This window comes from Delphinus delphis, chromosome 4 (genome assembly GCF_949987515.2).
Source record: "Delphinus delphis chromosome 4, mDelDel1.2, whole genome shotgun sequence".
NCBI classification, from domain to species: domain Eukaryota; kingdom Metazoa; phylum Chordata; class Mammalia; order Artiodactyla; family Delphinidae; genus Delphinus; species Delphinus delphis.
The window spans coordinates 58258859-58274624 of NC_082686.1; the positions used below are offsets into that span (position 1 = coordinate 58258859).

Genomic DNA, 15766 nt, shown 5'->3' on the forward strand with positions numbered 1-15766 from the left:
GCCAAAGATCAGCCAAAGGAAGAGATGTATAAAGCAGAGTCAGATGTTTCCAGATGTGAAGCTTCCACTGTCCCTTCCCTTTGGCGTCAGGATGCGTTACTCTGCTTTCATTGGTGTGTGATAGCACACATGGAGTAGGCCACCAAGGAAGCTTACCTGAACTTTGGTGTCCAGAGTTTTTATTGGACTTCATCACACAATCCATAGTGGATTGATTGTCCACGTTGTTAATCTCTGTCTCCAGGTCGATTGATACCACATGACCCAAAGCACCCACGTGAAATCACATGGTTGGTGTCTCTGGAGTGTCCAGTCCCCACCCTAAGATTATCTGGTGTGGCCAAACTTGCCCTAATGAACAAAAACACTCATATCAGGTATGAAATAGATCACCTTCCAGAAGCCAACGGCAGAGGCAGACTTCTCTTTGGGCAAAGTCAAATTCTTTATTATACAGCAAGTGTATCTCAAAAGTTCAACGCAACATAGATCTGTTTCTCCTTCATACCCCGTGGCCAGCTTGGGATGAATGAGGCCTCTGCTCCACAGTTCCTCACTCAGGGCCCAGACTGATGGAACCAACGTCATCTGGAGTGTCACGCTGCCATGACAAAGTCAGGCATGTAATGAATCCTGTGCTGGCCGTTCAGGCAGAAGTGACACTTGTTGCTTCTCACATTTCATTGGCTGATGCAAGTTTGACAGTCATATCCAGTTTGGGGGTTGGGAAGAGAAGAACCATTTTATTCTGTGCCCAGAAAGAAGAGGACTGATCTTAAAAGCCCCAGGGACTTATCTCTACCCTAAGGGATTTATCTCTAAAAACAAATAGACCCACAGAAAGGACTTTTAGCCATTGCTTCTGTTTTTCCTCCTTATTGACCTACCTAATTGAGACATCAGAGTTTGATCGTGGAATCCTAGAAATTCTGCTTACTTGCCGTCAGCTCCAGCTCTTCTCATTCTGCCATCCACTTTTAGACCAAGGTCTCTGACCCTTGCTGGTATACCCTATGAATTTATTCCCAAAGTTTATTTACGGTATTGGGATCTAACAAGTCCTGATATAAAGAGGAAGAAATTTGGCCCATTTCTTGCATGTACCTCATTCCTCTTCCTCCAAAGAACCCCATCGCTCTAGCCACATAATAGTTGCTGATCTCTGAGCATACTATGAGAATCCATGACTCTATGCCTTTGATTATATGGTTCCTTTACAGAAATGCCCTGCCCACCTGTCCAACAGACCAGACTACTTATCCTTTAGGACTCAACTCACATTTCTTTTTCTGTAATTTTTGTGCGTTGCTTTCCCATAAAAGAATCCATTGGCTTTCGGTAAACCTCTGTTATCACTGTTTCTTTAATCGATTGACTATTTGTGCCTCTTGTGAAAGATTTGAGGGTAGAAATGCTGTCTTTTTTCCTCTTTGTATCCCCAGTATGTTACCGGGCAGAGTAACTTAATAGATTGTTATTGAACTGAAGATATGGAAACATTGAATCCCTAGAGTTAACAGAAGAGAGAGGTCTTTTTTATCAATTATAACAGGTCCTCTTAACTAGAGAAAAATCTCCTTTCAACTAAATTGTTTCTAACCGTTAAAGGTTAACCCTTTGTTTTATGTAATAAATGACCTAACGTATATAATTATAAAAGAGGGATTTTCTTTTCTTTTTTCTTGAGGTTTTCTTTTATTGAAGTATAGTTGATTTATAATGTCCTGTTAGTTTCAGATGTACCCAGTGATTCAGCTTTATATATATATATATATATATATAATATGTAATATATATATTCTTTTTCAGATTCTTTTCCCCTATAGGTTATTACAAAATACTGAGTATAGTTCCCTGTGCTATACAGTAGGTCCTTGTTGGTTATCTATTTTATGTATAGTAGCGTGTATGTGTTAATCCCAAACTCCTAATTTATCCCTCTGCCCTCCTTTCCCCTTGGTAACCGTAAGCTTGTTTTCTATGTCTGTGGATCTATTTCTTTTTTGTAAATATGTTCATTTGTACCTTTTTTATTTTGAGTCCACATATAAGCAATATCATAAGATATTTGTCTTTGTCTGACTTACTTCACTTAATATGATAATTCTAGGTCCATTCATTTTGCTGCAACATGAACTTCATTCTCTTTTATGGTTGAGTAATATTCCATTGTGTATATGCACCACATCTTCTTTATCCATTCATCTGTTGATGGACACTTACGTTGTTTCCATGTCTTGGTCATTGTAAACAGTGCTGCAATGAATATTGGGGTGCATCTTTCTTTCCAAATTATAGTTTTCTCCAGATATATGCCCAGGAGTGGGTTTACAGGATCATATGGTAACTCTATTTTTAGTTTTTTAAGGAATCTCTGTACTTTTCTCCATAGTGGTTGTTAAAAGAGGGATTTTAACAAAGATTTCACCTGTGCTTAAGTATCAGCACTTGATTTTCCGCATAATGTATTTCTAGATTATATTCACAGGCCTAGGGCCTAGACTGGCTGCTGTTGATTACAAGGGGACTGGATGGGTTCAGGAGATGGAAGAGTTCCTGACCGAGAACTGTGAACTGAAGTGGGTCAGTGCCAGACATATTCCTCTGAAAAATAAAGAGAGCTCTGAGGTCAAAAGACATACACTCGGCCCACAACATTTTTTTTAACCAGTAAGGAAAATAATTGTGCAACATTTTCTTCAGGTATATATATATGTATTTAACATCATTATTGGAGTATAATTGCTTTACAATGGTGTGTTAGTTTCTGCTTTATAACAAAGTGAATCAGTTATACATATACATATGTGCTCATATCTCTTCCCTCTTGCGTCTCCCTCCCTCCCACTCTCCCTATCCCACCCCTCTAGGTGGTCACAAACCACCGAGCTGGTCTCCCTGTGCTATGCGGCTGCTTCCCACTAGCTATCTACCTTACGTTTCATAGTGTATATATGTCCATGCCACTCTCTCACTTTGTCACAGCTTACCCTTCTCCCTCCCCATATCCTCAAGTCTGTTCTCTAGTAGGTCTGTGTCTTTATTCCCGTCTTACCCCTAGGTTCTTCATGAGCATTTTTTTTCTTTTTCTTAGATTCCATGTATTTGTGTTAGCATATGGTATTTGTTTTTCTCTTTCTGACTTACTTCACTCTGTATGACAGACTCTAGGTCCATCCACCTCACTACAAATAACTCAATTTCATTTCTTTTTATGGCTGAGTAATATTCCATTGTATATATGGGCCACATCTTCTTTATCCATTCATCTGTTGACGGACACTTAGGTTGCTTCCATGTCCTGGCTATTGTAAATAGAGCTGCAATGAACATTTTGGTACATGACTCTTTTTGAATTATGGTTTTCTCAGGGTATATGCCCAGCTGGGTCATATGGTAATTCTATTTTTACTTTTTTAAGGAACCTCCATACTGTTCTCCATAGTGGCTGTATCAATTTGCATTCCCACCAACAGTGCAAGAGGGTTCCCATTCTCCACACCCTCTCCAGCATTTATTGTTTCTAGATTTTTTGATGATGGCCATTCTGACCGGTGTGAGATGATATCTCATTGTAGTTTTGATTTGCATTTCTCTAATGATTAATGATGTTGAGCATTCTTTCATGTATTTGTTGGCAATCTGTATTTCTTCTTTGGAGAAATGTCTGTTTAGGTCTTGTGCCCATTTTGGATTGGTTTGTTTGTTTTTTTGATATTGAGCTGCATGTGCTGCTTGTAAATTTTGCAGATTAATCCTTTGTCAGTTGCTTCATTTACAAATATTTTCTACCATTGTGAGGGTTGTCTTTTGGTCTTGTTTATAGTTTCCTTTGCTGTGCAAAAGCTTTTAAGTTTCATTAGGTCCCATTTGTTTATTTTTGTTATTATTTCCATTTCTCTAGGAGGTGGGTCAAAAAGGATCTTGCTGTGATTTATGTCATAGAGTGTTCTGCCTATGTTTTCCTCTAACAGTTTGATAGTATCTGGCCTTACATTTAGGTCTTTAATCCATTTTGAGTTTATTTTTGTGTATGGTGTTAGGGAGTGTTCAAATTTCATACTTGCACATGAACCTGTCCAGTTTTCCCAGCACCACTTATTGAAGAGGCTGTCTTTTCTCCACTCTATATTCTTGCCTCCTTTATCAAAGATAAGGTGACCATATGTGCGTGGGTTTATCTCTGGGCTTTCTATCCTGTTCCATTGATCTATCTTTCTGTTTTTGTGCCAGTACCATACTGTCTTGATTACTGTAGCTTTGTCGTATAGTCTGAAGTCAGGGAGCCTGATTTCTCCAGCTCCGTTTTTCGTTCTCAAGATTGCTTTGGCTATTTGGGGTCTTTTGTGTTTCCATACAAATTGTGAAATTTTTTGTTCTCGTTCTGTGAAAAATGCCAGTGGTAGTTTGATAGGGAATGCATTGAATCTGTAGATTGCTTTCGGTAGTAGAGTCATTTTCACAATGTTGATTCTTCCAATTCAAGAACATGGTATATCTCTCCATCTATTTGTATCATCTTTAATTTCTTTCATCAGTGTCTTATAATTTTCTGCATACAGGTCTTTTGTCTCCTTAGGTAGGTTTATTCCTAGATATTTTATTCTTTTTGTTGCAGTGGTAAATGGGAGTGATTTCTTAATTTCACTTTCAAAGTTTTCATCATTAGTGTATAGCAATGCCAGATATTTCTGTGCATTAATTTTGTATCCTTCTACTTTACCAAATTCATTGATTAACTCTATTTGTTTTCTGCTAGCATCTTTAGGATTCTGTATGTATAGTGTCAAGTCATCTGCAAACAGTGACAGCTTTACTGCTTCTTTTCCAATTTGGATTCCTTTTGTTTCTTTTTTCTTCTCTGATTGCTGTGGCTAAGACATCCAAAACTATGTTGAATAAGAGTGGTGCAAGTGGGCAACCTTGACTTGTTCCTGATCTTAGTGGAAATGGTTTCAGTTTTTCACCATTGAGGGCGATGTTGGCTGTGGGTTTGTCATATATGGCCTTTATTATGTTGAGGAAAGTTCCCTCTATGCCTACTTTCTGCAGGGATTTTATCATAAATGGGTGTTGAATTTTGTCAAAAGCTTTCTCTGAATCTATTGAGATGATCATATGGTTTTTCTCCTTCAATTTGTTAATATGGTGTATCACATTGATTGATTTGCGTATATTGCATCCCTGGAATAAACCCCACTTGATCATGGTGTATGATCCTTTTAATGTGCTTTTGGATGCTGTTTGCTAGTATTTTGTTCAGGATTTTTGCATCTATGTTCATCAGTGATATTGGCCTGTAGTTTTCTTTCTTTGTGACATCTTTGTCTGATTTTGGTATCAGGGTGATGGTGGCCTCGTAGAATGAGTTTGGGAGTGTTCCTCCCTTGCAATATTTTGGAAGAGTTTGAGAAGGATAGGTGTTAGCTCTTCTCTAAATGTTTGATAAAATTCGCCTGTGAAGCCATCTGGTCCTAGGCTTTTGTTTGTTGGAAGCTTTAAAATCACAGTTTCAATTTCAGTGCTTGCGATTGGTCTGTTCATATTTTCTATTTCTTCCTGGTTCAGTCTCGGCAGGTTGTACATTTTTTAGAATTTGTCCATTTCTTCCAAGTTGTCCATTTTATTGGCATAGAGTTGCTTGTAGTAATCTCTCATGATCCTTTGTATTTCTGCAGTGTCAGTTGTTACTTCTCCTTTTTCATTTCTAATTCTATTGATTTGAGTCTTCTTCCATTTTTTCTTGATGAGTCTGGCTAAAGGTTTATCAATTTTGTTTATCTTCTAAAAGATCCAGCTTTTAGTTTTATTGATCTTTGCTATCGTTTCCTTCATTTCTTTTTCATTTATTTCTGATTTGATCTTTATGATTTCTTTCCTTCTGCTAACTTTGGGGTTTTTTTGTTCTTCTTTCTCTAATTGCTTTAGGTGCAAGGTTAGGTTTGTCTGAGATGTTTCCTGTTTCTTAAGGTAGGATTGTATTGCTATAAACTTCCCTCTTAGAACTGCTTTTGCTGCATCCCATAGGTTTTGGGTCGTCTTGTCTCCATTGTCATTTGTTTCTAGGTATTTTTAGATTTCCTCTTTGATTTCTTCAGTGATCTCTTGGTTATTAAGTAGTGTATTGTTTAGACTCCATGTGTTTGTAGTTTTTACAGATCTTTTCCTGTAATTGATATCTAGTGTCATAGCGTTGTGGTCAGAAAAGATACTTCATACAATTTCAATTTTCTTAAATTTACCAAGGCTTGATTTGTGACCCAAGATATGATCTATCCTGGAGAATATTCCAGGAGCACTTGAGAAAATTGTGTATTCTGTTGTTTTTGGATGGAATGTCCTATAAATATCAAATAAGTCCGTCTTGTTTAATGTATCATTTAAAGCTTGTGTTTCCTTATTTATTTTCATTTTGGATGATCTGTCTGTTGGTGAAAGTGGGGTGTTATAGCATGTTACTGTCGATTTCCCCTTTTATGGCTGTTAGTATTTGCCTTATGTATTGAGGTGCTCCTATGTTGGGTGCATAAATATTTACAATTGTTATATCTTCTTCTTGGATTGATCCCTTGATCTTTATGTAGTGTCCTTTGTTTCTTGTAATAGTCTTTATTTTAAAGTCTATTTTGTCTGATATGAGAATTGCTACTCCAGCTTTCTTTTGATTTCCATTTGCATGGAATACCTTTTTCCATCCCCTCACTTTCCATCTGTAAGTGTCCCTAGGTTTGAAGTGGGTGTCTTGTAGACAGCATATATATGGGTCTTGTTTTTGTATCCATTCAGCCAGTCTGTGTCTTTTGCTGGGAGCATTCAATCCATTTACAGTAAGGTAATTATCAATATGTATGTTCCTATTCCCATATTCTTAATTGTTTTGGGTTTGCTATTGGAGGTCTTTTCCTTCTCTTGTGTTTCTTGCCTAGAGAAGTTCCTTTAGCATTTGTTGTAAAGCTGGTTTGGTGGTGCTGAACTCTCTCAGCTTTTGCTTGTCTGTAAAGATTTTAATTTCTCCATCAAATCTGAATGAGATCCTTGCTGGGTAGAGTAATCTTGGTTGCAGGTTTTTCTCCTTCATCACTTTAAATATGTCCTGCCAGTCCCTCCTGGCTTGCAGAGTTTCTGCTGAAAGATCAGCTGTTAACCTTATGGCGATTCCCTTGTGTGTTATTTGTTGTTTTTCCCTTGCTGCTTTTAATATGTTTTCTTTGTATTTAATTTTTGATAGTTTGATTAATATGTGTCTTGGCATGTTTCTCCTTGGATTTATCCTGTATGGGACTCTCTGTCCTTCCTGAACTTGATTAACTATTTCCTTTCCCATATTAGGGAAGTTTTCAACTATAATCTCTTCAAATATTTCCTCAGTCCCTTTCTTTTTCTCTTCTTCTTCTGGGACCCCTGTAATTCGGATGTTGGTGCATTTAATGTTGTCCTATAGGTCTCTGAGACTGTCCTCAGTTCTTTTCATTCTTTTTTCTTTATTCTGCTCTGCAGTAATTATTTCCACTATTTTATCTTCCAGGTCACTTATCCGTTCTTCTGCCTCAGTTATTCTGCTATTCATCCCTTCTAGAGTATTTTTATTTTATATATTGTGTTGTTCATCATTGCTTGTTTCCTCTTTAGTTCTTCTAGGTCCTTGTTAAATGTTTCTTACATTTTTTCTACTCTATTTCCAAGATTTTGGATCATCTTTACTATCATTATTCTGAATTCTTTTTCAGGTAGACTGCCTATTTCCTCTTCATTTTTTAGGTCTGGTGGGTTTTTACTTTGCTCCTTCATCTGCTGTGTGTTTTTCTGTCTTCTCATTTTGCTTACTTACTGTGTTTGGGATCTCTTTTTCGCAGGCTGCAGGTTCGTAGTTCCCGTTGTTTTTGGTGTCTGTCCCCAGTGGCTAAGGTTGGTTCAGTGGGTTGTGTAGGCTTCCTGGTGGAGGGGACTAGTGCCTGTGTTCTGGTGGATGAGACTGGATCTTGTCTTTCTGGTGGGCAGGTCCACGTCTGGTGGTGTGTTTTGGGGTGTCTGTGATTATGATTTTAGGCCACCTGTCTGCTAATGGATGGGGGCTGTGTTCCTGTCTTGCTAGTTGTTTGGCATAGGGTGTCCAGCACTGTAGCTTGCTGGTCGTTGAGTGAAGCTGGGTGTTGGTGTTGAGATGGAGATCTCTGGGAGATTTTCGCTGTTTGATATTACGTGGAGCTGGGAGGTGTCTTGTGGACCAGTGTCCTGACGTTGGCTCTCCCACCTCAGAGGCACAGCACTGACTCCTGGCTGGAGCACCAAGAGCCTTTCATCCACACGGCTCAGAATAAAAGGGAGAAAATATAGAAAGAATGAAAGAAAGAGGATAAAATAAAATAAAGTAGGATAATAAAATAAAGTTATTAAAAAGAAGAAGAAGAAAAAAGAATGGAGGGACAGAATTCTAGGACAAATGGTGAAAGCAAAGCTATACAGACAAAATCTCACCCAGAAGCATACACATACACACTCACAAAAAAGAGGAAAAGGGGAAAATATAATATATCTTGCTCCCAAAGTCCACCTCCTCAATTTGGGATGGTTCATTGTCTATTCGGGTATTCCACAGATGCAGGGTACATGAAGTTGATTGTGGAGCTTTAATCTGCTGCTCCTGAGGCTGCTGGGAGAGATTTCCCTTTCTCTGTTCGCACAGCTCCCAGGGTTCAGTTTTGGTTTTGGCCCCGCCTCTGTGTGTAGGTCGCCTGAGGGCATCTGTTCTTTGCTCAGACAGGACGGAGTTAAAGGAGCAGCTGATACGGGGGCTCTGGCTCACTCAGGCCGGGGGGAGGGAGGGGTACGGAGTGCAGGGCGAACCTGTGGCGGCAGAGGCCAGCGTGACGTTGCACCAGCCTGAGGCACGCCGTGCGTTCTCCTGGGGAAGTTGTCCCTGGATCACGGGACCCTGGCAGTGGCGGGCTGCACAGGATCCCGGGAGGGGAGGTGGGGTTAGTGACCTGTTTTTGCTCACAGGCTTCTTGGTGGCGGCAGCAGCAGCCTTAGCGTCTCATGCCCGTCTCTGGGGTCCGCTCTGTTAGCCGCGACTCATGCCGTATCTGGAGCTCCTTTACGCGGCGCTCTTAATCCCCTCTCCTGGCGCACCAGGAACAAAGAGGGAAGAAAAAGTCTCTTTTCTCTTCGGCAGCTCCAGACTTTACCGGACTCCCTCCCGGCTAGCCGTGGCGCACTAGCCCCCTTCAGGCTGTGTTCACGCCGCCAACCCCAGTCCTCTCCTGCGCTCCGACCGAAGTCCGAGCCTTAGCTCCCAGCCCCCGCTCGCCCCGGCGGGTGAGCAGACAAGCCTCTCGGGCTGGTGAGTGCTGGTCGGCACCGATCCTCTGTGCGGCAGTCTCTCCACTTTGCCCTCCGCACCCCTGTTGCTGTGCTCTCCTCCGTGGCTCTGAAACTTCCCCCCATGCCCATCCCCCGTCTCCGCCCGCGAAGGGGCTTCTAGTGTGTGGAAACTTTTCCTCCTTCACAGCTCCCTCCCACTGGTGCAGGTGCCGTCCCTATTCTTTTGTCTCTGTTTTTTCTTTTGCCCTACCCAGGTACGTGGGGAGTTTCTTGCCTTTTGGGAGGTCTGAGGTCTTGTGCCAGCGTTCAGTAGGTGTTCTATAGGAGCATTTCCACGTGTAGATGTATTTCTGATGTATCTGTGGGGAGGAAGGTGATCTCCGCGTCTTACTCTTCCGACATCTTCTCCTGGTCCCCGCTTCAGGTATATTTGTTAAGCTCTTTTGTCCCCTTCAATGCTTTCTTTGATATATGGAGTTGGATGAAAGGGAAAATGGAGAGAGAGAAAAAAAATTAAAATGTATTTTAAATAATATAATTCAAAGGGACCTACGTTCTAAACCCTTAACACCAATGTTTTGGGCCATTTAGATATTTGGGCTCTCTACTGGTGCCTTTTTCATGAGAATGCTGTTTGGATTGCTGGTTTGGAAGGGTGGGTAGGAATTGGAGATGTCAAAGAGGGTAGCCTCCTAATTCAGCAGATTGTTAGGTGAAGCCTTAAAGAAAATTGAATTTTAGAAAGAGAGCCACACATCTCAGGTTGCCAGTGCCAGTTTGTGCTTGCTGTCCCAGCGTAATTATTAATAGTGCCCTATTTGATTCTCAAAAGTGTCCTGTGTGGAATGACCCCCCTCGTTTTAGGTCATGCAGAGTGGAGAATATTGGCGTGATGAATGGGAAAGATGAAGAGGGCTCAAGGGAGAGTTATGAGGGTAAATTCTGTGCAGGCTTTCCTTAAAAGGCTTTTCGTGCTTTCTGAAATGCCTCGCAGACTTTCTTCTGACGCACTTCTCATCATCAGTTTATTTTTCTTTGATGCAGTTCTTATGGGGCCAGTGTGTCTCAGCACGGTCTGGATTTCTGTTAGACTCGTGGGCAGCAGTGCTGCATCCATGTGTGATTCAAACCTGAACAGATGGGCTGTGAATGGGGTGATAAGAATAGAGAAGCACATAGCAGTAGACCAAACTTCCTGTGTACCCGCCTTTGAATACTGTTTCACTGTCTGAAATAGCATTCATCTTCTGGCTGGGATCATTTATTCCCTCTGGAATTAAGCAATGGCATTGGCAGCAAAAGAAACTATTTTGGGAAGGAGATGTGGGAGGAATTTTGCTATGTATGACAGGCTGGGCAGAAGTACCTTTCATGCTTTTGAGGACCACACTGTTCATTAGTGCCCTGGTAAAGAGAAACTGACAACTTTCCGATAATCCCAAATGTAGTGAATGTTGAGGTGAATGCATACGCACTGTCATCTATGAAGATTAGCAAAGACTGAGTTTAGATGCTTCAACTTAATTCACCTACATGGCAGAAAGAGAATTTTTCTTTGGAGATTAGCCTCTAATGCAGATGCTTTTGAGAAGGGGTAAAATATAACATCTTGTTCCTGTCCCCTTCCTCACATACGCCCTTGCAGTTGTCTTTGCATATTCACATGCAGACTTTTCTAGATTGTTGGAGTTTAAAATAAGGCAATGAATGCTGTGTGTCCCCCCCTCCTTCCCCACAAAGCTGAGGTGGGTAGGGCTTGGCAGCTGGTAGCGGCTACAGAGATAAATAAGCATCAGGGCTCCTGGATGGACAGGGTGCAGAAGCGCCTGGGATGAGGTTGTGCAGCCGAGTGCCTTCCGTGGGACGAGGCCATGAGGATGGAGCTGCAGCTGGAGTCCAGAAGTTCAGGCAGTGAGAGGGAGGTGGGGCTTATAAGAACCCGTTTAATAGTCCTTTTGATCAAACTGTTGCATTTTTGGGGTGGGGAGAGTACTTTAGAGGACAGATGAAAGTCATTTCATGCTATTTTGTCATTTAATGGATGTATTTAATGAAAACCAGGGAATTATGTTAGTCTGTTCCTATTTGACTTTTCTATTTGATACTCTTCCGCTAATAAAGAGAACTACCTTCAGAATTTAGTTTTTACAAATTTTCTGCAATTAGATATTAAAAACAGCAGCCCAGGGCTACTTAACACTTTTCTATTTTGTTACTGATAACTAGTTTGGAAAACGTTTCTCTTTTCTCTTTTCTTTTTTTTTTAATTAATTTTTATTGGAGTGTAGTTGCGTTACAATGTTGTGTTAGCTTCTACTGCATGACAAAATGAATCAGCCATATATATACATATATCCCCTCCCTTTTGGATTTCCCTCCTGTTTAGGTTGGAAAACATTTTTCTATGGAAGACTTTTGAATTCTCTTTTCAATGTGGTAGATGTAAAAACCAAAGATGATTTTTGCTCTTTTATTATTTTTTTTCACTTTGGCAGTTGGGCTAATGAGAAAGGTGAAGATGTTGAGATTCCCCACTCCAAAGAGTGCTGTCTAGGTTTATGATAAGCATTTTGTAAACTATATCCCCTTGTTCACAAAGGTATAGTAAGTTTACTTAAAGTCAAAAATCATAAATACCTATGTGTTTTACATGGGGAGCTTGGTGAAGTGTCAGTTAGTGGTACCATTATAGACATCAATGGCCTTATATTAATTTTTTTTAGACAAATAAACTGTCATTTTATTTTCCAGCTAAATGATTCAAAGATTGAATGATCTCAGAATTTGAAATATGCTGCTCTCTTTCTATCTGGACGTGACATTAAATGTTCTTCATCTTCTTGTGACATTCTCTTTTTTTAAAAATCATTTCAATTTTTCATTTGAGAAATTGGTGGGAAAGACCTTTATATGGTGACAAGACATAAAAAAGAGTTTTAAAAAATTTGAAGCATTTCAAGAAAAAAATTGAAGACCTAGTTATTATGCCTTTCAAATTAAGCCTTTTCTAAAGTAGCATTCTCCTTTTGTGTGTCTAAACAGTAGAATGACATTTCTATAAGGAAATTAGAGAATTAATTTTTTTAATAGTTTTAAAAAAATTTATTTATTTTAGGCTGTGTTGGGTCTTCGTTGCAGGCTTTTTCTCTGGTTATGGTGAGCGGGGGCTACTCTTCGTTCATTGTGGAGCACAGGCTCTAGGCGCATGGGCTTCAGTAGTTGTGGCACACGGGCTCAGTAGTTGTGGCTCGCGGGCTCCAAAGCGCAGGCTCATTAGTGTGGCACACTGGCTTAGTTGCTCTGCAGCATGTGGGATCTTCCTGGACCAGGGCTCGAACCCATGTCCCCTGCATTGGCAGGTGGATTCTTAACCACTACGCCACCAGGGAAGCCCTAGAGAATTAATTTTAAACTCAAATATTAAGTCTACAGTGATGAATGAGCTAGATATTGTTGAAGGTGGATAGTAGAGGGAGGGAAGGGGATGAAGATTTTAAAAAGGAGATTAAACGAAAACATTTGAAGTGTTTGGAGAATTGATAAATCAAGAAAGGTCTCACTGAGTGCTAGTATGTGCTAGGATCAGCACTGGGATATACAAATAAAGAATTGAATTTGAGAGGAAATCAGGCATTGTTAACCTAGGTTTCATCTGGATTTATAAATGGGTTCATCAAAGATGATGAAAAACATCACCAGCCAAATATCTGTGGGATTATGTGTGGGTTGAATTCACCAGGGGTCCCAGCCTCTTCCATCTTTTTATTCGGAGTTGTCTCCTTCTCACAAACTCACTGACCTTCCCTCCTCTGTGTTCTAGGAGAGACAGCGTCTGGAGACCATCCTCAGTCTCTGTGCTGAGTACACAAAGCCTGACAGTCACGTGTCCACTGGCACCACTGTGGCAGATGTACAGAAAATCAATAAGGAACTGGAGAAGCTGCAGCTCTCTGACGAGGAGTCCGTGTTTGAAGACGCCCTGGTGAGCCCTGACACCAGATACAGGTGCCACCAGAAAAGCTCTCTCCACGATGCAGACCTGGCAAGCTTCGGGAGCCTCAGTCAGAGTAGCGCCAGCTTCCTTTCCCTCAGGAGCTCCAGGAATGATGAACTGATCAGGGACCTCACCAAGACTCCCCCACCGCCCTCCTCTGCCTTTCTGAAAGCTTCCAGCGAGTCCGCTTATCTAAGCATCCTACCAAAGGTAAAGCCGGCCACACACACAGATTAAATTTAGGGCCTGAACCATATGCATCTGCACTGGCCTAGATACTAGAGGTTTTATCCTGGTTGTTTTCCAAACTGTTTTCAGTGAAGCTTCAATTTAAGAGGTAATCAGCTAAGCAAGGTGCAGCAAATTAGGGTGTTTACTATAAAGTAACAAATTTGCACTCTAGAAAATGTAGCAGTACAGAAAAGTATAAAGAAAAACAATTTCTCTTCTCCCTGCCCCCTCCAATTGTACAACTGAGAGAGAAAAACACAAAGTGTCTTACACGCCTTCTCAGTATTTCTGTGCATATATGGCCGTATATTATAAGCATAGACATACATATATACAAGTATAGTGTTCTGTACGATTTTTTTTCCCCTCACTGAATGTCTGGAGCATCTTTGCATATTACTATACACAGTTCTGCCTCATTCTTTGGTTGACTAGTATTTTATTGTCTGGAAATCCTATTTAAATGGTTTCCAGTATTTTATCAACAAAATATATATGCAACAAATATTCTGGAAAATATATATTAGCACAATTGTGCAAATGTGTCTGTAGGGTCACTTACTAAAAGTGGAATTGGTAGGTCAAAGAGTTTGTATATTATTCATTTTAATCAATATTCCCAAATTATACTCTCAAAAGACTGTGTATTTCCAGGTGACACTGAGTAAGAGTTTATCCGTGCACCTTGTTATTCATACACTTGCCAAAGTTATGTATTATCAAAAATTTTTAATATGCTAAGTTAATGATGTTTTAATTTTCTTGCCTTTAATTATGCATAAAATTGGACATCTTTTCATATTTTTAGTTGTTCATTTGTATTTTGAGACACTCATGTTCTTCACCCATTTTTTTGTCTTAAGGACACCTTTATTATTATTTATTTAACTTTTTAAAGTTAAAGTATTGTTGATTTCCAATATTATATTAGTTTCAGGTGTACAACATAGTGATTCAATATTTTTATAGATTGTACTCCATTTAAAGTTGTTATAAAATATTGGCAATATTCCCTGCATTGGACAATCTATCCTTATATCTTATTTATTTTATACATAGTTGTTTGTACCTCTTTTTTTTTTTTTTTTTCCCAGAACACAAATTTATTTGGCATTCGGATGAAGTGGTTCTCACAGCATCTTAAGAATTAGTGCCAACCCAACCAAAATAAACCCAAACTTAGTGAAAGGAAAACATAAACAGGCCTTGAGACAATGGCCTATAGACACCCACCCACACCAAGCAGGTCAGCAGCTCTCACAGGAGCACGAGACTCTCAGCCAGGGCTGGTCGGGATTCGTCTGACCACGGAGCACAACCAGATCTCATGATGGCTGGCCTAGGCAGAAGGCCGACCCCACCTCTCCCCTTGCTCCCCCACCCCCACCCCCAGTGGAGCTCAGCCCCTGGGGCACTAGCTCCTGGGGACACTGCGGGCAGCAGGCAAGGCCTGAAACAGTGCTGCACGTGGGCTGAGCAACCCCGGAGCCCTGGCCTGTCCGGAAGCAGGCCCCCCTCTGTGGCCCCCACAGCCTGCTTCGGGCCACCCCCTTAGTGACTCCCACATGCCCAACTGGCCCAGCAGTCCTTCGGTTCCCAAGGAAGTCCCCAGTCCCTGCCCTGTACACACGGGTCTGAGGCCTGGGCCAGAGACATGGGGGCTGGGAGGGACCCTGAGCTGTTGGGGCCAGGCCCCTCTGGGGCTCCGCGGGGGAGCCCACTCCAAAGCAGGAGTGCTCAGGACCTCACCTAGCACCAAGGCCTGTGACAGCTGCTCAGTGCCCAGAACACAGTGGAGGCAGGACACGCTTTCTGCTTTGTCTTCAGCAGCCAGTGCAGCCACTCTCCAGTCCCAGTCCTTGGCAGGGGGAGTGCAGGCCTGCTCGGCACGCAGCCTGCCCGCGTGGGGCTGCCTGCAGCACTCTGGCTCCTGTGGGCCGAGCCCTGGTCTGTGGGCAACTTGAGAAGCTCATGCTGCCCAGGGAAGAACAAAACGGTCCCCAGCAGGAGACTGTGAGAACGTGTCCAGAAATAGACTGTGCCAGCGAGGGCTGTCACCTCAGAGCACCCACTTCAAGTCATCCCCCGCTCACTGCTGGTCTGGGAGGGCGCGAGGGGCCAGGGAAGGGCTCCCTGATCTCAGCTGAGGGCCACGCCTTGGGGCCGCCCAGCACGCCATGGCTGGCTCTGGAAAGGGGGGCCCCAGGCCTGTTTGTACCT

General features: G+C 41.6%; 1 protein-coding gene across 12 annotated transcripts in view; it reads left to right on the forward strand.

The window, feature by feature from the left end:
* PHLDB2 (pleckstrin homology like domain family B member 2) overlaps positions 1 to 15766 on the forward strand; it is a 244659-nt gene that overhangs the window by 159750 nt on the left and 69143 nt on the right. For all 12 annotated transcript variants that reach the window (XM_060010615.1, XM_060010623.1, XM_060010625.1 and 9 more), the window contains one exon: positions 13142 to 13525. In XM_060010615.1, the coding sequence (XP_059866598.1) occupies positions 13142 to 13525 (384 nt within the window). The remainder of the gene's footprint in view (positions 1 to 13141; positions 13526 to 15766) is intronic.